Consider the following 25,929-nt stretch of genomic DNA (forward strand, 5'->3'; position numbering starts at 1 on the left):
CACACACACATATATGCAAATCCCTCTCTTTCTCCTCCCGTCGCTCTCATGCATACATGCATTTTTTTTTGCTTACACTTTGCTTGCACTTTCTCCTGTTCAACTCTTCTCGCCTCTCTGCCATCTTCTCAGTTTAAGATTCATTAAGGCTTATCATTAGTGTGCTCAGTGACACATCCGAGAGCCGGGTATCGATCTGAGACAGCGCCACCCGCTGCATTCGTCAGCCCCGTTTCTGACATGGCCTTGCTCAGCAGTTCTCAGTGCAGTGACGCCGTGCAGCCGGGACAGCAATTGCCTTACACAGGTGCTGGTGTGATGGCGATTTTTGTAACGATATCTCTGTCTGTGGACTACAGGGGGCGCTGGTCACAGCCTGCGCAGATGACACGCTACACCTTTGGAACCTCCGTCAGAGACGGCCAGCTGTCCTGCACTCGCTCAAATTCAACCGAGAGAGGTAAGCGCAACACCGGGACACGGATCATATGGATCCACATGATGTGCATGCAAAGGAAACGCACACACTGGACACAAATGCACACCATAACATAGTTTTTGTTTTGACATTTTATGAGGTCGGTGAAATAAATTACATTTTTGACTGAATAAATCCTCAAGTCATGGTTCTCTGTGGATACCTGGCAGACGGGCTAGTATAGCTTGCTTTATTATTTCAGAATGTGTTTTTCTACAGCTCTCAGCTACTGTCTCCAATACCTCGCCAAGTTTCTGCACCAGCTCAGGAAAACAACTTTTGAGTCGTGTCTAGGGGGCCTTACAAAACACAGAGCGAAACAATAGAAGTCAGAGTTTGGCAAATTTGTCTTGAGATTTAATACTCAGATGCAGGGACGTGCACAGATATTTTAAGGGGCTGTTGCCCTAACCTGGAAAAAAAGGGCAACCCCCCCACCCCACCCCCCATCCCGATTTTAGGTGTCACCCATCAGCATGTACCCGATTGGTGTAGAATATGGTCATTTAAATGAACACATCCATTTTGATTTTGTAAATTGTTTTAATTTTTGAGATTAATGAAATAGAAGAACTGCACACTGTTAGTGTAAGTTAACACATTATTGCACACAACGTTTCTTGTATGCCAGAAAGTTAAATCAGTTCACCTGAACACAACATTGAGAGGGAGAAACGTTTCATCACTCATCTAAGGGACTTTGTCACTGCAAGTATCCTCAACCTCACAGTTGCGTAATGACCAAAACTGGCACGGTTGTGTCACAACTGGAGCCAGTGATCGGTTTGATATGCAAATTGCCATGACTGCTAATTAGAGTTATGATGGCCATGTGTACTATTCACAGAGGATTGGTGAACAGGTGCAATCACAGCATTGTAAGATAGTGACAGATGTACTCTTAGCCACCACCCCCCCCCCCCCGGTTCAGGGATGGCCATTCCCTCTTCATATAGATGGCCTCTTTGACTCCCTGTTCAAACCAGCGTTTCTCCCTATCACGGATGTGCACATCCTCATCCTTGGAAGAGTGGCCACTGGCTTGGAGATGGGTGTAGACTGCAGAGTCCTGGCCTGATGCGGTAGCTCTTCTGTGTTGTGCCATCCTCTTCCCCGGAGCCTGTTTTGTTTTCCCAATGTATAATTCATGGCAATCCTCCTGGCACTTGACAGCATACACTATATTGCTCTGTTTGTACCAGGGGACCCAATCCTCAGGGTGGACCAATTCCTGGCACAGCATGTTTTGGGGTTTGAAATCAACTGAGATGCGGTGTTTGGAAAATATGCATCTCACATGTTCCGACACTCCCGTCACATATAAAATCACCACTGGTTTATGCGTAAGCAGCTGTTGTCCTTCTCCCTTCGATCGACTGGTGCACTGTTTGGGTGTCTTTCTGGCTTTGACAAATGCCCAGTTAGGATAATCACACTTGACCAGGGCCTGTTTAATGTGGGATTTCTCCCCTTCCCCGGCCACTAGGGACGTTGTCAGCTTGGTGATGCAGCATCCTGATGCCTCCTAGTTTGTGCTCCAGTGGATGAGAGTTGCAACTGTTCCTCAATCCTCTGTGAATAGTATACATGGCTATTGTGACTCTAATTAATGGTCACGGCAATTTGCATATCACACTGATCGCTGGTTTCAGTTGTGACGCAACTGTGCCAGTTTAGGCTGTTATGCAAGTGTGCTGTTTATAAGATTGGGGATACCTGCAGTCAGCTGAGACTGACGAAATCACTGAGACGAGTGATGAAATGTTTCTCCCACTAAACGTCGTATCCAGATGAACTAAAACCGCTTTCTGGGGTCATGAAAAAAAGTTTCATGATTTTAAAATTGCCATATTTTAAAGACGTAATCAAAAATGTAAGCAGTAATCATTGACAATGTAACTATAATTACAAACTTTGCAAATTTGATCTTGGCTAATTATAGTAACTTGTTTTTGTAAACGTATTATGTAATCCTGATTACATTTAATAAGTTACTACCCAACCCTAGGTAGCTACACAGTAGCCCAAACAATAGCAAGGCTATAACAGCAATGCCTATTCATATGACTTGTGTGTCATAAATTATGATGAGTTTTTGTTTGTGCTTTCCTACCATCGCCAAGTATTCCAGCCTGGTTCACACATGACACATAGCTTCATATTGACTGTAAACAATATCTAATCTGGCATAATTCAGCAGTCAAAAAAACATTAGATCCTCATATCTCTACAGAACGCATACTTAATGTAATGGTTGTAACTGAGGAGTTATCTTGTATGTAGCCTCCTGCCTATATGTTAGCCAGCTAGCTAGCTAGCTAAGATTGGTTCATGTGATAGCGCAATATAAGGCAATATTGCACAATGTGATGAAAATATGACAAGCTGCACAGTGTTTGGCAGCATATGTGGAGATTTTTATTCACAGGGAAGCCCATTCGATTCATTGTTAATAATTTCTACAACTTCAAAAGACTCACCTGGAGGACTCCTACAACACCAACAATGCCAAGTTTGGATGCTATAGTGTCCCATGTCAGTGGGCATTGGGCATCACATTGCTTTACTTTACATTTGTTTTTGGGGATTTTTACGACTCTGGGCCGCCCCATCTCTTTGTCCCACGGAGGCATGCCCATCAAAAATTAATAAAAGTTTGGATGATATGGTGATTTAATTTGGTCTAACATGAGCAATCATGGGCTACACATGTTTATGCAGTCACAACAGCAAAAATAAGTATATATATTTATTTATTTTTCCTCCAGGAGGACAGTTCAGCCAACGAGGGCAAATGAGCTGTTACTTTGCAACTTTAGCCCAGCCTTGTTCATGTCCTTGCTCTGATGAGTGCTATATTGACTAAAGTTACATTTTCAAAACTTGGAAATTAAAGAGTTTCTCTGACTTAGTAAGTAAGTAAAGATTATTTATAGATAGCACCTTTCACAGGCACAAGTCACAAAGTGCTTCATAGTCAAATAAAACTAGGATAAACAACAGATAAGTTTTTCACAGTAAAAAAAATAAAAAAGATCAACAACAGATAAACACAAGTTAATATATATATACTACCTAATGTGTCCGAGGGACACTTAGAAGACTCTGGTTAGAGGACCTAAGAGCCCGGCTCGTGGTGTGGGGGTGAAGAAGGTCCATAATGTAATGAGTAGCCTGGCCATGTCGGGCTCTATAAAGTGAGCACCAAGATTTTAATATTAATTCCAAGATTAATAGGAAGCCAGTGTGGAGAGGATAATGTGGACCATCTGTTGGACTGTATCAAAAGCCTAGAAGCAGCATTTTGGACAGTTTGTAAATGGTCCAAGGAAGATTTATTAAGGCAGGTAAAAAGGAATTACAGTAGTCTGAACATGATGAGACAAAAGAATGTATTAGCCTCTCCATTTCAGCTCTTGATACAACAGACATGAATTTGACTACGTTTCATAAGTGAAAGAAATATGATCAAGTCAGCGTCCTAATATGACCATCAAAACTCATGGATTGATCAAAAATCACACCAAGATTGGGGGCGTCCACATAGCATAGTGTATTATTCCATTGCCTACAAACACAGTGATCTTTGGTTCGAATCCCCGTGTTATCTCCAGCTTGGTTGAGCATCTCTACAGACACAATTGGCCGTATCTGTGGGTGGGAAGCCAGATGTGGGTATGTGTCCTGGTTGCTGTACTAGCGCCTCCTCTGGTCGGTCGGGACGCCTGTTCGGGGGTAGGGAGAACTTGGGGGAATGGCGTGATCCTCCCATGTGCTACGTCCCCCTGGTTAAACTCCTCACTGTCAGGTGAAAAGAAGCGCCTGGCGACTCCACGTGTATCGGAGGAGGCATATGGTAGTCCGCAGCCCTCCCCGAAACAGCAGAGGGGGTTTAGCAGTGACCGAGATGGCTCGGAAGAGTGGGGTAATTGGCCATGTACAATTGGGGAGAAACCCCCCCCCCCAAAAAAAATCACACCAAGATTATGCAGTCTAGACCAAGAAGACGAGGATAAGGCACAAAGATTCTGCCTGATCACTGAGTGAAGGTTATCACGATCAGTAATCAACACTTCAGTTTTATTGGCATTTAACTGCAGGAAATTATTTGCCATCCATCAAAGAAGTTTGAATCAGTTCATCTGGATACGTTTGTCAATAAACGTTGTACCCAGATGAACTGATTCAACCTTCTTTGATTTTTCTTACCTGGATTATTGAGCATGCATCAAGACATTTGCCATCCAATTCCTAAATGCATTTAAACAGTTGTTCAGTACTGAAAGTCTGTCAAGCTCATCTGAGTTGAAGGAGAATTATAACTAGACTGCATCAGCATACAAACAATAGATGTCTCAGAAACCACTGATAAATCTGTTTTAGAGAAACCATGTATGTGCAGAATAAAATAGGCCCCAAGACCAATCCCTGGGGGATGCTGCATGATAAAGCAGCAGTATCCGGCAGAAATTCACCTACAGAGCCTTGGGAGAGTCCTATCTTTGAGGTAGGAGTACCAATCCAATGCAGTCCCAGAAATACCCACCAGGTGCTTTAGTCTATGGATTAGTGTGTGGTGGTCAACAGTATTGAATGCTGCACGAAGGTCCAACAAAACCAAAACCGAACACTTTCCAGCATTTACAGCCATTAAAATGTCATTTGAAACTTCAAGGAAGGCCGTTTCAGTGGAGTTTTGTTCACAAAAACCAGACACCCACCCTGTGCAAATCCAGTGCTAAAACAAATTGCTTTTCAACGACTTTTTCTAAAATTCTAGAAACGAAAGGCAGTTTAGAAATAGGCCTATAATTCTCTGGTCTCAGCCCTCACCATATCACTAAGGATATACCCATACATTTTTTGAGATGCACCCTGTGTACTTCAAACTTTGTGGCTTTCCACAAGAGCTCGGTCATCCGACATTTGTTCCCAAAACGCCAGATAGTTTCATTTATCAAAGGGATGAATATGTGGAGGAGCTCTTTCTGGGTTTGAGAGGAGCCACTTCATCCAGCACCAAGGAGCAGTGATTGTTAAAAGATTGAATTTAAGTTTCTACATTGCCATTCATTAAAACAATATCACTGTCAAACATCACAGAGAAATTAACAGCCACAACCTCGTTTATCAAGCAGGTGCATCTCATATGCAAGGAAGGCTGAAACTCCAATTTAAAACATATCAAGTAAAATACATTTATGATCACTGACAAGTAAATCCTTAGAGCCAACGTTCGCCAGCAGCCATACCAACACGTACCCTGGTTCTGCTGAATGACAGAAGCTAAGTAGGTGTCGGCTTGGCTAATACTTGTATGGGAGACCTCCCGCGAAAATGAGTTACTGCTGGAAGTGGTGTTGGTGGGCCAGTAGGGGGCAGTCTTCCATCTGGTCCTAATAAACAACAAAAATCCCAATGCCCCAGCTGCAGATGAGTCCTTTGGATGAGACGTTAAACTGATGTCCTGACTAACTGTGGTCATTAAAGATCCCATGGCACTTATCGCAATGAATAGGGGGTCCCCTGGTGTCCTGGCAAAATTCCCAACCTGCCTCTCTCTATCTGGCCACCTAATCATCCCCCCATGTAATTGGCTCAATGATTCCTCCCTCTCCACCTCAAGCTGATGTGTGGTGAGCGTTCTGGTGCAAAATGGCTGCCGTGCATCACCCAGGTGGTGCTACACATTGGCGGTGGTTGAGGTGAGTTTCCCCCCTTGTCTGAGAAGCGCTTTGGGTGTCGAGATAAAGCACCACATAAATGTAATCCATCATTTTCAATATCCACGCCATGTGTAAAAACAAGGTCCAAAGTGTGCCCTCCTGTGTGTGTAGAGCCAGCTACATGTTGCATAAAGTTGAAGGACTCAGTGAGATTAATAAATTCAGAGGCAATATTACATGTAGTATCATCATTATGAAGATTAAATCAGACATCCAAAGGAGTTGAATCAAGTGCAACTGGACTTGGTATATAGCCGTGAAGACGTTTCGCCTCTCATCCAAGAGGCTTCCTCAGTTCGTACCTTTCTGACTAGACGAAGCTAGTCTGGTCTAGTCAGAAAGGCACGAACTGAGGAAGCCTCTTGGATGAGAGGCGAAACGTCTTCACGGCTATATACCAAGTCCAGTTGCACTTGATTCAACTCCTTTGGATAACCATGACCTGGATGAATGAGAACATTCACAGACATTAAATCAGACAGGTTGACAGATGGAAATGTGGAGGGCGTGATTGATAAGTTTCGTTATATGAGACTGTCAAACAGGTACAACTTTGCGAAAGATGAAGCTTCTAGACAGGCTCAGGAGAAGCTCGCACATTTTTACCCTTTCTAGACCCGTGCAAAACGTGTCTCTCGTAACGTACGTCTAAAAAAAAAAAAAACAGTAGTCTGAATGGGTCACAGCAGACATTGACAAGATATAAATGCCACCATCAGTGACTGTAGCAACACTGACTATACTTTCTATTTTAGCACTAACCTGAGGACTACGTCGAGGACATAGTCACTCTCTCTGTCGCTGACCTAGCTTACCTCTGAGGTGCTGGAGGAAACTGTTTGTGTGATTTTCAGTCCATATAGAAGCTTATGTGAAAGAAAGTCCACTTTGTACTTTCTTTTTGAATCTCTAAGAAATGGATCTGGGCAGAGAAAGGAAATTCTGTTCTGATTTTGAAGACATTTTCTATGTCAATTTCAAGCCATTGTTGAACTATTCAATGCTTTGTATTGCACATTGTCAGCAGGGTTATATCCTTCACTTAGGCTGAGACTACTGGGTTTTCCTCACCTATTTATTCATTTATTTATTTATTTATTTATTTATCTTTTTATTTGTATTTTTTCTCCCTTTTTCCTCCTCAATTGTATCCGGCCAATTACCCCACTCTTCCGAGCCGTCCCGGTCGCTGCTCCACCCCCTCTGCCGATCCGGGGAGGGCTGCAGACTACCACATGCCTCCTCCCATACATGTGGAGTCGCCAGCCGCTTCTTTTCACCTGACAGTGAGGAGTTTCACCAGGGGGACTTAGCGTGTGGGAGGATCACGCTATTCCCCCCAGTTCCCCCTCCTGCCGAACAGGTGCCCTAACCAACCAGAGAAGGCGCTAGTGCAGCGACCAGGATACCAGTAACGTGCAGTGAGGTCCATGGCTGGGTAGGCAGTGAACTATATTTATTTGTGCCAGAGAGAGGCACAAGCAGACTGCTGCAGCAGCCTACAGTCACGAATGCTAGCTTTGGGAGCAAGCCATTCTGAATAGGGCATGCCTTTTATTGATAACACAACAAGTTTTACATGATTTTTTTACAACAATCTTAAAAAATTAATGTTAATAAATAAATAATTTTATTTTTTTCTTATTAGCTTTAGTGAGGCACTGCCGACCCTGCCTCCCCTGACTGCACATCACTGCAGGACACATACCCATATCCGGCTTCCCACCCGCACACACGGCCAATTGTGTCTGTAGGGACACCCGACCAAGCCGGAGGTAACACGGGGATTTGAACCGGCGATCCCCGTGTTGGTAGGCTTTTTTCACATTTTGAGGTTTAATCCGAATCATCAGAATCAGAACTGGCTTAAAGTATCTAAATAAAAAAAGAAAAGACAATTCAATTCAATTTATTGTCATTAAAAACAATGTGCAGGCACATGTTAAAAATGAAATGAGGGCTGTGGCTTCACCAAACAGTGCAAGACAGACACAGACAAACACAGCAAACACAGTATAAGATATATACTTGAAGACCAAAAGCTAAAATAAGTTAAAAAACAGCAAGAGTACAAAATATTTAAAAATATCTACAGACATTCAGAGGGTGGCCAGGTTGAGGTGGGCAACAGCTTGTGGAAAGAAGCTGTTTTTGAGCCTGGTAGTGCGGGCTCTGATGCTCCTGTAGCGCCTCCCAGAGTGCAGGGGGGAGAACAGTACACGGTTGGGGTGGGTGGGATCTCTGCTGATGCTCAGACCCCTGCGAAGGCAGCGTTTGTGATAAATGTCTTTAATGGCTGGGAGCTGGGTACCGGTGATGCTGGGCCGCCTTGACGACCCGCTGCAGAGCTTTCTGGTCTACTGAGGTGCAGTTGCTGTACCACACTGAGATGTAGATGCTCAGGATGCTCTCTATGGTGCAATAGTTGAAGTTGGTGAGAATTTTGGGGGATAGACGGGCGCTCCTCAGCCTCCTCAGGAAATGCAGGCGTTGTTGGGCCTTTTTCACAAGGGCCTGGTCGTTTAATGTCCAGGAAAGTTCCTCGCTGATGTGGACTCCAAGGAATTTAAAGCTGGAACTTCCACCCCATTGATGTGTATGGGGGAGTGGCAGCACCTTCTAGACCCCCTGAAGTCCACAATCAGCTCCTTTGTCTTCTGCACATTGAGGAGAAGATTGTTGGTAGTACATCATGATGTGAGGTGCTGAATCTCGTCCCTGTAGGCGGTCTCGTCATTGTTGGTGATACGGCCAATGACTGTGGTGTCATCTGCAAACTTAACTATAACATTTGAAGGGTGAGCTGGCAGGCAGTCGTGGGTAAAGAGGGAGAAAAGGAGGGGAGCTCAGAACACAGCCTTGAGGGGCACCTGTGCTGAGGGTCAGGGTGGAGGAGGTGCGGTCACCTAACCTAACAGACTGAGGTCTGTTGGTCAGGAAGTCCAGGATCCAGTTACAGAGGGAGGGGTTGAGGCCAAGGGAGAGGAGTTTGAAGGCAGAGCTGTAATCTATAAACAGCATCTTGATGTATGTGTTGTTAAGTTCAAGGTGGGTCAGAGCAAAGTGCAGGGCAGTGGCAATGGCATCCTCAGTAGACCTTTTGGAACGGTAAGCGAACTGATGTGGGTCGAATGTGGGGGGGGTAATGTTTTTGATGTGAACCAAACCAGTCTCTCAAAGCACTTCATGGCAATGGGGGTGAGTGCTATGGGTCGGTAGTCATTCAGACATGTGGATGTTGGTTTCTTGGGGACAGGAATGATAGAGGTGGTCTTAAAGCATGCCGGGACTATGGATTGGGACAGTGAGAGGTTAAATATAGTTGTAAAGACCTCAGCCAGTTGCTCGGCACATTCCCAGAGGACCCGACTCGGTATGCTGTCTGGTCCAGCAGCCTTCCGTGTGTTCACCTTGTGCAGTGATTCTCTGACTTTTGTGATCGATGGAGTGAGCACCTGGTTTTCTAGGTGGCTGGGGATTTTTGTGGCTGGGTCAGTATTGTCCTTGTCGAAGGGCGCATAGAAATGATTTAGCTTGTCTGGCAGGGAGGCATCATGGACAGTGGGACCACTATTGGAGCTTTTGTAGTCTATGATAGACTGAATGCCTTGCCACATTCACCGGGGATCGGAGTTATTGTGAAAGTGGTCCTCTATTCGTAGAGAATATTTTTGTTTGGCTCTTCTGATGCCCTTTTTGAGGTTGGATCTGGCTGCACTGTAGGCCTCGCAGTTACCTGACTTGAACGCTGCATCCCAGACTTTCAGCAGCTGCCAGACCTCACTGGTCATCCAGGGTTTCTGGTTCGGAAAGGCGCAGATTGTTTTTTTTTGTTGTGACACTCTGTGTAAAAGTGAATGTAGGCTAGTATGGCAGATGTCTGTTCCTTAATGTCTATATGGGAGCCATGGGTAGCTGAATGTGCAAAAATACTCCAGTCTGTGTTGTCAACAGTCCTGGAGTTCAGAGACTGCTCCTTCTGGCCACACAGTGATTGTCTTTACTGCTAGCTTGACCCGTTTTATTAAGAGTTTGTAGGTTGAGACCAGGAACAGGCAGAGGTGGTCAGAATGCCCCAGGTGGGGACAGGAAGTAGCTTTGTAAGAGCCCTTGATGTTTGTATAGAGATGGTCCAGGGTGTTTTGTCCCCTAGTGGGGCAGGAGACATGCTGATGAGACATGCTGATGGAATTTGGGCAATACAGCCCTGAGGTTAGCCTGATTAAAATCACCACCTATGATAAAGGCATTGTCCGGATGTTTGGTCTGTTGTCTGCTGATGGCACATTGTAGCTAGTTAAGTGCTACCTTAGCATTAGCAGGTGGGGGGATGTATACAGCGGTGATGGTAATGGCCGTTAACTCCCTGGGCAGGTAAAAAGGCCTACTGAATCATAAGGAGCTCAAGATCAGCAGAGCAACGCCTTTCAACGATCTTTATATTGTTGCACCAAGAGTTATTGACATAAATACTCAAACCTCCTCTGCAGATCTCGCCGGAGTCCTTGTCCTGTTTGCACGGAAGGCTGCTTGCTCGACTGCCAAGTCAGCTGTGTTGCTGTTGAGCCAAGTTTCCATAAACATCAGCAGACAGCAGTTCTGCAGCCTTTTCTGAGCGGACGGCCTGAGTCTTATCTCGTCCATTTTGTTAGCTAACGATGGGACGTTAGCCATGAAGATGCTGGGGAGGGAAACTTTGAAGGGAACGCTACTTAGCTTAGCATGTAGCCCGCCTCGTTTCCCCCTCTTCTGTTTACGTTGCCGACGGGGGGAAGCGTTTCCACTGCGAGACCAGTGAGCGGACAATATTGTATCATGCATGGAAAAGTAGACACGTTAGCCGGACCCTTTAGTCGAGCGGTTAGCGATGTCGTCCGCGGTGCGGGAGATATGGGTTCGCGTCCCGGCTGCGGCAGTTCCTGTGGTTGCCCCCCGAATTCGCTACAATATCGATGGGGAAAATATCCGTGATGGTGGAGGGAAGTGAGTAATCCGTTCTGAGGTTTAAAAGTTCCTGACGGCTGTAGGAGAGCACATGACCTACACTTGTAAATAAAATTAAAACTAACGTATAAATAACAAAGAAAGCACAACACCGAACAGGGAGCCGCAGTAGCCGCTGCCTCCAGCACGCTGCCATCTTGGACAATATGAAATGCTTAGCACAAACGTAGCCTCAAATAACCTCTATTGTCTCAGAAAATATTTATATTTTACTCAACAATCTTTGGCAATAATGTACAAATCTTTGATGATCATGTTGACACTATATTACTCTTTAGAAAATGAAATGGTGTATTTGGAGAGTGTGGTGGGCTTTTTAGGCTAGCGTCTCAATGCTGAAGTTCCCTGTTTGAATCCTGGTGTTGCCAATGGTAAGACTTTTAAAAAAAAAAAAGATTTTAAATTTTTTTTAAAAAGAGTACTTACCAACGTTTACGTCTGAAAATTGTAAAGTTTGCTAAACGTTTGTTCATTTCAAAATGCGTTGAACCTCTGAGGAAGAGAAAAGCATCTTATCCTGTCTACCTGGGAACAGCGGCTAATTTGCTGCTGGGGTCCCTCTGGGTCCCAGTGTGTTTTACTGCAGTAGCGCCGACGTGCACCATCGCAGTACCTTCGTCTCCCGGAAACACAAAATGTCCACATTTTTAGAAAGCTTCCGGAACAGATGTTGCAGTAAAGTTTGACAAGTTGTGAGTCACATAATACAGCTGTCCTTTTTATATTGCGCATCAAGCCTGTGACTGGCTCGCGGAGGAGTGATAAACCTTCAGGAACAGAGACTGAGAAGACTCTCAAGCCCACGGTGTGTCATAAAAACCTGAATATAACTGACTGGAGCCTCAAAGGCTCATGAGTGGAACCATCTTGGTAAATCCACACTCTCTGTCTCTGTCTCTGTCTCTCTCTCTCTCCACGTTGCTTAAAGGCCCCCAATATAGTTTCCCTCCAATGCCCTCGAATAGATCGTTTTGTTGTTCTACACCGTTGACAACAGAACAATAACAGTCCCAGCACAGTGTTTTTGTGGTAAATTACACCACAGTGGAACAAAAATGTCGTTTTTGAACCCCCCCCTCCCCCCCCAATTGTACCTGGCCAACTACCCCACTCTTCCGCGACACCCCCTCTGCCGACCCCGGGAGGGCTGCAGACTACCACATGCCTCCTCTGATGCACGTGGAGTCGCCAGCCGCTTCTTTTCACCTGACAGTGAGGAGTTTCACCCGGGGAACATAGCCTCCCCCCTCCGACCAGAGGAGGCGGTAGTGCAGCAACCAGGACACGTACGTATAGACACAATACGTATAGAATCGAACCGGCAATCCCTGTGTTGGCAGGCAACGACATAGACCGCCACGCCACCCGGACGCCCCTCGTTTTTCAGCCTTTATTTTCATACTATCAGTTATATTGGAATTTCTCTAGATTATTTTTCATTCGTTTCCCATGTTATCCAGACGACGATGTCGTTTGGGGTCACCACAGATTGTCACTTCTAAATGTTGTTAAGATTCATTAGGTGTCACTTTCGGTACTGTCATGTAGGTAGATGAGTCACATAAATGTCACGGGGGAGAGCTCTCCATGGGCGACCTTTAGTGAGGGTGACTTTAATAGCCACACATGCCCCCGGCACGACATGGGCCCTAATAGGAGCACAGTGGAAAATGGAGCAGAGGTTTGTGTGAACCACAGACACACACACACACACGCACAACTTAATTTTCATATCACAAAATGCCAGACGTACCGTCCTGTGTCAGTGTAATTGCTATTAAAACCATTTCAGCCTCAGATGTTAAATTACCTTTGACACGGATGTTTTCCTGCCGCGGGAGGACATGAAGAATAACATATATTTCTGGTGCTTCCCTGCTGTATGTGGGATGTAAAAGTGGGTAATCTAATCATAGCTTTTATTGATCTGTCTAATTTTCTTTGCCGCCTTTGTGTTAATTGGAGCGGTCGGGGTGTGTTGCTGTGTGTCAGTGAGGGAACTGTCCCACTGCAGTTCCCAGCTTGGGTTGCACTTGGCACAAAATCTTTAATAAATAAATGAATAAATTATATAATATTGTATATAATAGTGTTTATTGAAAATAGATATGTAATATTATAAAGGAAGTTACAAAAAATGGCTATCAGTGATTTCGTAATTAGCCTGTTTGTGTCCCCTTGGTTCTTTTTAATGCTCCAGTAGAGCTTTTTTATTTTTTGTTTATTTATTTATTTACCCCCTTTTTCCTCCCCAATTGTACCCGTCCTACCCCACTCTTCCGAGCCGTCCCGGTCGTTGCTCCACCCCCTCTGCCGATCCGGGGAGGGCTGCAGACTACCACATGCCTCCTCCCATACATGTGGAGTCACCAGCTGCTTCTTTTCACCTGGCAGTGAGGAGTTTCACCAGGGGGACGTAGCACGTGGGAGGATCACGCTAATCCCCCCCTGTTCCCTCCCCCCCGAACAGGCGTCTTGACTGACCAGAGGAGGCGCTAGTGCAGCAACAAGGGCGCATACCCACATGCGGCTTCCCACCCGCAGCCATGGCCAATTGTGTCTGTAGGGATGGCTGACCAAGCCGGAGATGACGCGGGGGTTCGAACTGGCGGTCCCCGTGTTGGTAGGCAACAGAATACACTGCCACGCCACCCGGTCACCCCAGCGGAGCTTCTTCAGCTGGTTGGGGGGGGGGGGGGTAAAATGTAAATCAAAAATACATGAAAACAAATATGTATGTCAAATTTAAAGCGTCGCCCCATGTTCTGGCTGAGAACAGGTGAAGTTGGGGGTATGAAATGATGGAAAAACAGGGAAAGGAGAAATAAAAGGGCGTCTTCTCAGGTGAGCAGTGCTGGCTGCAGCCATGGCCCGCTCTGCAGCGCTTATTAGAATGGATGTCCCTTACAGTCTAGACCATTTGGGATTTATTGGTGTGGCTTCACACGGTTACAGATAGTAGCTACTATAAAACATTAGCCTTTTAAACTGTCGTACAGTAGACTGTATAATCCGGCGTGATGCATGGCTTTTAATAAACTCCCCTCTCGCCAGTGTGTGACCTACATTCACCAACACACACACACACACACACACACACACACACACACACACACACACATATATGCATGCTGCACACATGCAGAAGTTAGCAAACACCTGTTTTCCAGATTGGTTGAGGCTGCACAGCGGTTAGCACGGTCGCCTCACAGCAAGAAGGTCCCGGGTTCGAGCCCCGGGGTAGTCCAAACTTTTGGGGGGTCGTCCCGGGTCGTCCTCTGTGTGGAGTTTGTATGTTCTCCCCGTGTCTGCGTGGGTTTCCTCCGAGGGCTCCGGTTTCCTCCCACAGTCCAAAGACATGTAGGTCAGGTGAATCGGCTGGCGGCCTGTCCAGGGTGTCTCTCTACCTGCCTCCCAGTGACTGCTGGGATAGACTCCAGCATCCCGTGACCCTGAGAGCAGGATAACCAGTTTGGATGATGGATGGATGGATGGATGGGTGGAGATTTTTTGCTGTCACATTAGCCTTCTACCTTCAGTAAGATGGTAGCAATAATAATGTAATATAATGGTAGTAAAAATGATGTAATAATGTAATATAATGGTAGTAATAATAATGTAATGTAATATAATGGTGGTAAAATGATGTAATAATGATGTAATAATGTAATATAATGGTAATAATATAATAATGATGTAATATAATGGTAGTAATAATAATATATAATGGTAGTAAAATGATGTAATGTAATATAATGGTAATAATGTAATATAATGGTAGTAATGTAATATGATGGTAGCAATAATAATGTAATATAATGGTAGTAATAAAAATGTAATATAATTGTAGTAATGGGCAGGGATAACGGATGGATCGTCAATGGCGGGGCAGTGAATCACTCTCTCAGACAAGAAAGAAAAGAAAAAAGAAAAGAAAAGCAGCGTCATGAGTCATGTATCAGCCAGCAAGCGACGTGTCGGCTCGCTGTGTGTCTGTGGGCTCACCCCAGACCATTAGCATCATAACAGCCAGTCTGGATCCCCCGAGAACTACCCATGAGTCACTGCAAGGAGAAATAAGAAAAAAGCTTTTCAAGATATTTTTCAGTCGCTGTCGTTGGATTAAACTCCTTCCTGGATCGACACACTTGAATGTGGATGTGTCCACATTCCTATGCAAGAACACAAATACTACACACACACATAGACTTGCGAGCGTGCACACACACACACACACACACACATGCACGCACACGCACACACTCAAACACACGCACACGCACACACACACTTACACACACATGTACGCATACATACACACACTCATGCACACACACACACACGCGCACGCACAATCACACAGGATCACTCGCACGCGCGCACACATTCACACACACTAGTGCAACTAGCAGTGGTAAATTCTAATCGGCCTCATGTCAGCTCTCTGAATTCAACATTTCTGTTCTACCCTGCAGCAACCTGACAAACCGAGCCCTGCCTGGAGAGCAAAACTCAATATGGACGCACATTTGAATTATAAGCTGTCCTTCAACTGTCCCACACAAATCTGTAAGATGTGTAAAGACGTCTGAAGCATCTGTGAAGTGAATATGTGTAACTGGGCTCATCCATACACGTATGGACTTTAGTAAAACCATAACACGTTGTGTGTGTGTGTGTGTGTGTGTGTGTGTGTGTGTGTTTCTCCTCACATTGCTGTAGAAACATGATTGAGCTGAAACGACTTCTGCGACTAAAAAAGGCCATTCAGCATTCCCCTACAGGGACTTTGATTATTAGCCATAATGTATTAACTAGGGGGCGACACGGTGGCACAGTGGTTAGCGCAGTCGCCAAACAACAAGGAGGTCCTGGGTTCGAGCCCCCGGGGTAGTCAAACCTTGGGGGGGGGGTCGCCCGCTGTGTGGAGTTTGCGTGTTGTCTGCGTGGGTTTCCTCTGGGTGCTCTGGGAACTACACTTCCACCAATCAGAGGTGATGCTGCTTTTTTGACCATGGAGGTGTAAACCACTTCGAAGCCGTGCAGTCGGAGGCCGGAAAATGGTGAAGTAACATCGACTCGGGCACCGAACAGCTTGGTCCACCATGTTTTCTCTGTCAGACATGATGTGGTGTTTCAGGGATTAGGAGAAGACAAACCACAAAACAATACATACAAGAAAACAATCAAGATCAAGTGTTTGCGGGTACAAAATGTGGTTGAACCCGGTTGGAAGTTCAGGGGAAGGGGACTCGATGACATCATTCATGGTGCTTTATGGGATGAGTAGTTCATCCTCTCTTGAAAGATGTAAAGTCTACAGTGGAAAAAAGACCTTTATCTTCTTCTTCTCTGTTTTTCAGGTATTTTTACCTGGAGCCAGCTGATGCAGGGCCACGTTTCATCTCGTAGCTAGTTATATCGGATCAAGATGAACACTCTTGTTATAGGGATTTGGGGATTTTTGGCGACAGGCATGGATGCAAGTCCATGGATACTGGGATGGCATCCAGTACTTTACCTGTGCCCCCATCCATAGGGTTAGCGGTTGTGTCAGGAAGGACATCCAACATAAAATTTTGCCTAATCATGCAGATTGACCAGACCATACTGGATCAGTCAAGACTCACTACTGGATCGGGTTAACAATGACCGCCATTGGTGCTGTGCCCTCACAGGGCACCGATGGAAACTATAAACCTTTGACCTTTGCCTCGACATAGCATTACACTCGGCCTGAAGATGCGCCTGCGTCGGCGTTGTGCTTTACCGCTAGGAGCTCTGTCATGAATAGATATTTTTATCTGGTTTTTAACCACACTTGTAGATCCTGATTGTTTTACCTCTATATTTTAACAAAGTAAAACATATTTAGTCATCAGACATTTGGATCTTAAGTTATTAGTATTTTTAAGATGGCTGCCAGCTGGATGTAGCTTACTGGACCATCTCAACTAGGTTTATTTTTAGCCTGGTGGCTAGGCTACCTGGTCACTTGTACTCAGGAGTTTACATTTTTAGCACCTTTACTGACTTTTATTCTAATTTTTTATTTTATTTTTTTTGCTTATTGCCTGCATGGCTGTATATGTGTGGATTGCTGTCCTACCTTTGCACACTGACATTAACCAACTGCAGGCTGAACTCAGGGGGAGGGACGAGTTAATACTGGACCTATCATCCGTGGCCACAGCACAGTCAAAACACCTTTCCTTCCCGGGCAATCAGAGGGGCACCGGCCTGTCCTGTCCCCCAGATCATAGAGCGCTAGCCCAGGACAATGATACCACTATTCCGTAGTCTGGAGGTGAAGCGATCCACTCTACAGGCCTCTCTACCGTGTCTCTAGGACATGTGGCTCAGCCTTGAAACAAAACCCAAGACCCAAGTTTGCTTGACTCCATCCATCCCGGAGCGTTGGTTCCAGGTTAAGAATAATAACCCCTACCAGGGTAAACACCACCTCCAGCCGCTCTCACATAGGCTTTCCAGCTTGGAAATCCATATGAAGTTCTGGAAAATCTGACCTCCAAAACTCCCCCAATACATCTTGGTCTGACTGGCTATCTTCCCTCCTTATCGGTTGCTCCTCCCGACCAGACAACAAATGGATTTGACATCCTGGACAACAAAGACTTCCCTCTGCTGACCAGTCCATCGCACCCGGGAGTGGAGCGCACCCCATCGGCTACTGCCCACCACCATGGATCCTGAAAGGAAACTTCATCTGTTCGACATGGGTTGTTGAAGGAGGCAGTGCCCATACATATGTGTTAGCTCTCCTGTGTTGTGCCATTCTTTTGCCAGCAGCACTGTCCAAGGGAATGAACGCCAGCCAGGATGACTGTCAGAACTGCCGGTCTGCATGGGCTAGCAGTTAGCTTAGCCTGTCCTGCTTCTGTGTCCTGTCAGACTGCCCCCGGTGTTTCCTCTTCGGGTGCAGCTCCGGGCAGGGGCCATGGTCTTTGGGCCCACCGGACACAACAGACCAGGCTCCTTCAGCCGATCCAGTGCCAGCTCTTCAAGCCAAAAAGTACATGAAGTGAAGAACCAGTTTCAGGTGCAGAAACACTTGGTCAGTGTTAAGGGTGGTCCTATTGCTATGGGCGGGGTCGTCCTGTAATTTCATATGGACCACCTCCACTGCTTCATCAACAGGAATGCAAGTGAAGAGAGACATAACGTCATAAGACTATCGTTTTATCCACCTCCATAATGATGTCCCTCACCTTATCCACAAAATCCATAGTGTTCTGAATGTGATGTTCATTACTGCCTACCAACAGGTTGAGAAGAGATGCCAGAAACTTAGACATGTTATAGGTCACTGAATTTATCATACTAACAATAGGCCGTAATGGCATGTAGCACTTTTTTTTTTGTTCAGTTAGGGTTTGGGAGAATATTTTCAACACTTAAAGCAATTTAAAGTTCATATAGTAATATTTTGCCATAAAATCATTCCCTCATGCAGCTTTAAGCAAATGAAAGTAGATGTGGATTATAACCCTTGAAGCTAGTCAGAAGTTGTCGGAGAGAGACAAATTGATTTGTAGTCAAGCATTTCATAATGGGGCAATCAACAGAACAGAACACACACACACACACACACACATATATATATATATATATACAAACACACACACACACACACACACACACGCACACACACACACATAGGAGCTTGGTGTCCCTGAGGGATGTTGCCTTCGGTGCCAAAGTTGCCAGGATGACTCCTGGCTGTCGGTAACACCGCAAACACAGTGAAGTCAATTATGATCCGGTCTTGATCTCGGGCACTCCTGCCTCCTCCTGACAGTTTCAGCGTTGTCACCTCCCTGGGCTCCCAAATCCTTATTGAATTGTCTGTTGTGTCATTTATCTTCTGTCCAATAATCCCGTCTCTCGCTGGGCCGCCGGAGGTGGGGTTGTGCTGAGCCGGAGCCCGCTCCGCGGTAATCAGCATCGACAGGCCTGAATAAGTGTACGTTGATCTTTATTCCCTGGTGGAGATGCTTACAAATATTACAGATGTTAATACCGTGTGAATTACAGTCTAAGCTCCGTCGCACAACAAGTATTATTCCACGACACGTGAATGCTTGCCCAGCTGCGTGGCGATAAATCGATCTGCTAATAATTTCTTAATTAGGATGATGTCTTCTGGAAGAGGGCAGAGGATTGGTGACTTTGTGTGTGGAAATTGGCGGGCGGCGGAATTCAGCTGTGTTTCTGTGCTGTTGCGTTCCTGGCAGAACTACAGCCATTCGGTCTTACTTTTGGATCAGCGGAAGCCGTTCTTGTTGTTTCGATGAAAACGACGGTGGAAAATGTTCACCGGTGACCTTTGACCCATGACACACGAGACGAGAACGGCGCTGAAGCACGCCTTTGTGAACAAGCACTATGCGGTAAATTTCAGTGCATTTTCCGTTGCAAAAGGGAGTCAAGAAGTAAACATGCTGACTCCCTGTGCTGATTCAAAACGAGTTTGATCACGTCTCCCTCACTAAAATGTCATTCTGAGTCCCAGGTGCAACTAAAAGTGTATTTCTCTTCAGTTATTATTTGTTTTGCTTTATTTTTGGAGATTTTTCTCCCTTTTTCTCCCCAGTTTTACTTGGCCAATTACCCCACTCTTCCAAGCCGCCCCGGTCACTGCTCCAACCCCTCTGCTGAGCCGGGGAGGGCTGCAGACTACCACATGCCTCCTCCCATACATGTGGAGTCGCCAGCCGCTTCTTTTCACCTGACAGTGAGGAGTTTCACCAGGGGGACGTAGCGCGTAGGAGGATCACACTATTCCCCCCAGTTCCCCCTCCCGCCTAACAAGTGCCCTGACCGACCAGAGGAGGCGCTAGTGAGGAGTTTCACCGGGGGGACGTAGCGCATGGGAGGATCACGCTATTCCCCCCAGTTCCCCCTCCCGCCTAACAAGTGCCCTGACCGACCAGAGGAGGCGCTAGTGAGGAGTTTCACCAGGGGGACGTAGCGCATGGGAGGATCACGCTATTCCCCCCCAGTTCCCCCTCCCGCCTAACAAGTGCCCTGACCGACCAGAGGAGGCGCTAGTGAGGAGTTTCACCAGGGGGACGTAGCGCATGGGAGGATCACGCTATTCCCCCTCCTCTGGTCGGCCAGAGGAGGCACTAGTGCAGTGACCAGGACACGTACCCACATCCGGCTCCCCACCCGCAGACGCGACCATTTGTGCCTGTAGGGATGCCCGACCTAGCCGGAGGTAACACGGGGATTTGATCCAGTGATGGCAATAACTCAAATTAACTTGATCTGCTTATCTTCAGTAGTGTATAAAACATAAATAGTATCACCAAATAAAATGACCTCGGATTTTAAGTGCAATGTAAACAAACCGCTGAGAGTCTCCACCACGGACTTGCGGTGGAGACTCTCACGACACGCTTCGTACATCACCTGCAGAGCTGACGTCGAAAGAGATTTCCTTGCTGGGATGTTATATCTTGGATCAAGCTTGTTGATCGGTCATTTAAAGCCTTCCTTTTCCACTGTTTGGACTGGCGTCATGTCCGTAGCCTGACAAAGTGTAACTGCTTCAGTAATTTCACTCCGCCATTATTTTTCTGTCATAGGGAATGAAAGTTGTGAATGCTGCAGCCCCGCTTGCCTGAGTCAGCATCACCTGCCTGCTTTGTTTAGGCCACACATGGGCCGCTTGGCTCTCCGCCTCACGCAACTCCCGACTTCCTTCGTGCTCACGTGGGTGCTTCGGCTTTAGGTGGTGAAACAAGTTTGGTGTGTCTCCACCTTTACCTGTCACCGTCTTCTTGCGTATTATGCAAATCAGGAATATTTATTTGTCATTTCATTCCATGCACCTGCGCACATGAAATGAAAGGAAATGTCGTTTCCCCCGGCCCACAGCAGTGAAACACAAAGACAAAAACACATATCCAGACTACAAAACACATATATCCTTATCACACACAAAAAAATCACTGTCCAAGAAAGCGAAGGCCAGGATGACTGTCGGAACTGCCGGTCTGCATGGGCTAGCAGTTAGCTTAGCCTGCACCACTTCCGCGTCCTGTCAGACCGCCCTCGGTGTTTCCCTCTTCGGGGACAGCTCCAGGCAGGGTCGTGGTCCCTGGTCCCACAGGACGCAGATGCGGACAAAGACACTGCATGGACGGATTGGCCATACTTGTTTGCATTTATTGTTCTCATGCATGCAAACACGTCATCAGGCCACAATATCGGCAATATCATGTGACGCATTTGTGTCATTTAAAAATTATACCGGCGTTGTTGTGAACAATGTGGTATGACACAGCCCTGTTGGATTGTATTATGCCTATTGGCTAGATCTTGTCATGTGACCTTGTTCTGTACGCTGAATACTGCAAATGCCAGTGTACATTTCATACATCTGAGCAGCATCACAAAAGCAAAACTTTCTGTTTCTGTTAAACCCTTCCTTGAGCCATTCGGAGGAAATTTTCACCGCAAGTGTTTTTTTGTGTGTTTTGTTTCCACCTAAGTTAGCTGTATCAGTTCTCATTGGCACTGCAGGATATTGCAGTAAACAAATCACTCAATCCCGCACAATTAGAAATTATTGTGGAAAATTGAGCTACACGCGGAGTAGCCGGGAGCAAAAATGTTATTAGACTGGATATTCTCAGAGGTGAAATATTAATTAAATCGCCAAGCCGTATATGATGTCTGTGTTGTGAGGAACCAAGGACTCCACACATGGCGCATAGAAACACACACACATATAGAGCTACTGTCGAGCTGGGGCCAAGTACACAGAGTGATTTTTCCAAGAATGCAGTCATTATTTTAGCCCTAGTCTAACACCAGGTCTGTGTCTGTCCTTGTTTCTCTTTCTCCTCCAGGATCACATTTTGCCACCTTCCCTTTCAGAGTAAATGGCTGTATGTGGGGACGGAGCGCGGGAACACGCACATCGTCAACATCGAGTCCTTCATTTTATCCGGCTACGTCATCATGTGGAACAAGGCCATAGAACTGTGAGTTGTTTATACTGATAACATTTTTGATGCTGTTCTTGATGATGATGGAGATAATGAAGATGAGTATCGAAGAATGTTGAACCAGATCATCTGGATATGTTTATTGAAAGATAGCGTTTCATCGCTCATCTAAGAACCCAGACACACCAAACCGACTGTTGTTTCGCCTCACGTCGCCTGCCGTCTGAGCCAAAAAGTAGTGCTTGAGCACACTGCAAAGACTACAGCCAATGGCCCTGATTCGCTAGCTTAGCACTGATTCGCTATGCGGAACGGCCAATCAGAGTGATCTCTCTCACCGACGGGCTCTGCCGATTCAACCGATTCGACATGCTGAATTGGCCACAAAGCTGCTGACGAGGGTCCGACTAGTGCTGATGACAAAAACTAGGGTCACAGACGCTTACCGCCGGGCTGACATTGGCCGACGGTCGGCATCGGCCTGGTGTGTCAGGGCCTTAAGTGACCTCTTCCGTCTAAACTGGCTGCAGGTGTCCCCACCCTTATAAACAACACAGTGGCATAACGACCGAAACTACCAGTTTTATATGCAAATATGGGTGTGACTATTAACTGGAGTTACAAAGCCCGTGTGTACTATTCCCAGAGGGAATGTTTGCAATCACAGCATTATTAAGATGATGACAGATGCGTGATGACCTGATTCCACCTTCTTGGATTTTCTTACCTGGGTTAGTGAGCATGCATCAAGACATGGAGGTGGGTAGCTGGCAGTGTATTATGCAGTCGAGAGTTGGACTCCAGTCTCTTCTTCTGCTGCTGTGAGCACAGCACCTGCTGGAGAGCGATGCTAACACTGGCTGTACTTCTACTATTCCACAAATTAATACGGAAAACCAGGCATCGCACTTCATCCAGGTGCTGTAGCCTTGAACTATATTTGTCTTCCCATATGTCATAACCTTTCAAGCTGTCACATGTAACACTTTACTTCATGCCACGGTGTCAATCAAAGGATATTAACTGACATGACACACTTTTTTGGGGGGGGGGTGTTTGTATTCAAAGTATAGACAGAAAGACACGTCATGGACTGACAACTTATGAAGCAGCATCAAACGCACAATTCTTGCTCAGTGCCATCCAGCGCCTATTTGCTTTCTTTTCTTTTCACCCACCTACGTGTCGTCTTGCCAGTGTTACCCTGACAAGTCCTGTGCTGCGGGGTGTCAGTCACCCGCCGCTCTCACTTCTGCGCCGTCATCTCATCGCCTTGTGACAGCCCAAACTAGACTGAGCAGTCTCTGCACGAACACGTATAGGAGACAACTGTCTGCCAGTCACTGCAGATGCTTCAAACACGGGGGGGGGGGGGGGGGGGGGGACCTCATGGAGACACATGCTGATGGTTCTGCAGCGTGTTTACAGCTCCACAGATGGGCAGTATTTTGATTACAAATATTTGAGATATGTATTGTAATTGCTTTTGAGTATTTTATGATTTGTGTTTAATCAGTCAGTAAAAAAATGTAATGTAATGATGACGATGATGGAGATGGTGAGACCTTCACTAGATGAGGCCTTGTTATCCAGGAACAGAATGGAGCTTTGAACTTCATTGCCTCCAGAGGGAATACAGGTATGGCTAATAGGTATGGGCGGCATGGCGGCGCAGTGGGTGGCGCATTCACCTCACAGCAAGAAGGTCCGGGGTTCGAGCCCCGGGGTAGTCCAACCTTGGGGGTCGTCCCGGGTCGTCCTCTGTGCATGAGGGAATGATTTTATGGCAAAGACATGTAGGTCAGGTGAATCAGCCGTACTAAATTGTCCCTAGGTATGAATGCGTGTGTGTGTGTGGGGGGGGGGGGGGCTTTGTGATGAATTGGCGGCCAGTCCAAGGTGTCTCCCCGCCTGCCGCCCCATGACTGCTGGGATAGGCTCCAGCATCCCGCGACCCTGAGAGCGGATAAGCGGGTTGGATAATGGATGGATGGTAATTTGTAATGTGTTATGTCTGGGAGCAGTGTTTTATATTTGAAAATACTGAAAAATTACTTTTCGGCCGAGATCAGACTTGAGATCAAAGAGGGGAAATATTTTGTCTCCCTATAAATCACAGTGATGATGAGAATTATACAACAGTATGTGGTCATCTAATCACACGTGATGACGTGACTTGGGCGCTGATGCGCCTTTTGTGGCGTGTCCGCGTCAACAAAAGGGGCTATGTTGAATGGCTAATTGAAAAACCAAGTGTACATTTGTTCCTCGATGCTGTCTTAAACTGTGACATTTACTTTCTCATTCTCAAACCGTACATCACTCACCTAACGGGAGATAACAGCCCTGCAGGTTGTTGGCCAAAAGAGTGCAGAGTCTACATTTTTTAGGGAAACCTTCCACGCCATCGGTTATCATCTTCATCTTTGTTCTTAACCCAAACTGATTTTACGTACCCTTTTCTTTGGTATTTGAAATACAAAATACACGTTATAATTACATACATTTTTTCACAGCAGGATTTTGTAGTTTATTTTGATTCATTTGACATGGACGTACTTGTAATTTGTAACATGGTAGATTATGACGGTGTCCAGGTGGCATGGCGGTCTATTCCGTTGCCTACCAAAAAAAAAAAAAAAAGAAATATTTTGCCCATCTCTGTTCTTTCTGTGTTGCAGTTTTTATGTCTCATGGTATCAAAGTACCTCTTACCATTTTTTGTTTTTTTTTGTTTTTGAAGTATTCAATACGTCACACCACATCATGGCTACGGTGGTCTACTGTGACAAATCACAATGAATTTGGAGAGTAGATACACACACACACACCCAAGATCTTTAAGCAGCAAACATGAAAATGTACTCCGGCGAGTACACAAAGTAAACATTTCCCTCCATTTCAACTTGACGGGAAGTTGAACAAGGGGCGAATGACCATCTCTGCATCAACCATTTGGAAGACTTCTCAGTTTGACTTGGGCGTGCTCTCCACTGCACATAAATAGGGACAAAGAGGGCTTCTGCATGTTCCTCTGATGGGACACAGACCGACCTCGAGCGGCGGGGGACTCGTTCCCCTCCTCCGCTCGTTTTCCACCATCATTTCAAACAGCAGACAGGTGTGAGCCAAGCTTCTTCTGAGCGTGTGAGTGTTTGTGCAGGTATGTCGGAGGATAGCTCGTGCGATGTGTTTCCATGACAACCATCTGCGGATGCATTCATTTAATGAGGTCCACATCTGAACTGAAGTGTGCTCGTCTCTCTTTGAAAGAATCTGCCTTATGGCAGTTATCCTACTGGGAACCACTTTACTCCAAAATGTGAAAAACAAAAAAGGTTAAAGGAAGGCGTACCCTTAAATTAAACTCAAGTAGTTTTGGGAATTGATGACAGAAAGTTTTTTTTTGTTTTTTTTTATCTGAAAGAAAGTTTAACCACAGTAGGTACATGAAGAGAAGCGAGGACAGGTTGGTCATGCTGGTCTTTCCAGTGTCATATCATGGAAGAGCACCACCACTGTTATTTACATCACACCATCATTACCATTATTACTCTGTTACTACCAAACTGAGGTTGCAAATAATTACTCTAGCCCTGACTATGGCCACTAGATTAAGTGAATAAAACACAAGCATCAATGTACCTTAATAACCAAGCAGGGGGTGAGTAGATGTCAGAATCCAGCCACAGGATGTTGCTTTTTGGTTACAAATTACAATACAAGAGTGATCACTTCTTTC

At 45.8% G+C, this 25,929-nt stretch overlaps 1 protein-coding gene across 2 annotated transcripts in view; it reads left to right on the top strand.

Moving 5' to 3' along the window:
* Nucleotides 1-25,929, top strand: part of stxbp5l (syntaxin binding protein 5L) — a 325,667-nt gene that overhangs the window by 172,693 nt on the left and 127,045 nt on the right. For both annotated transcript variants that reach the window (XM_056289509.1, XM_056289510.1), the window contains exons 4-5: nt 360-460; nt 22,089-22,223. In XM_056289509.1, coding sequence (XP_056145484.1) covers nt 360-460; nt 22,089-22,223 — 236 coding nt within the window. The remainder of the gene's footprint in view (nt 1-359; nt 461-22,088; nt 22,224-25,929) is intronic.

This window comes from Lampris incognitus, chromosome 11, assembly GCF_029633865.1.
Source record: "Lampris incognitus isolate fLamInc1 chromosome 11, fLamInc1.hap2, whole genome shotgun sequence".
Lineage (NCBI taxonomy): Eukaryota > Metazoa > Chordata > Actinopteri > Lampriformes > Lampridae > Lampris > Lampris incognitus.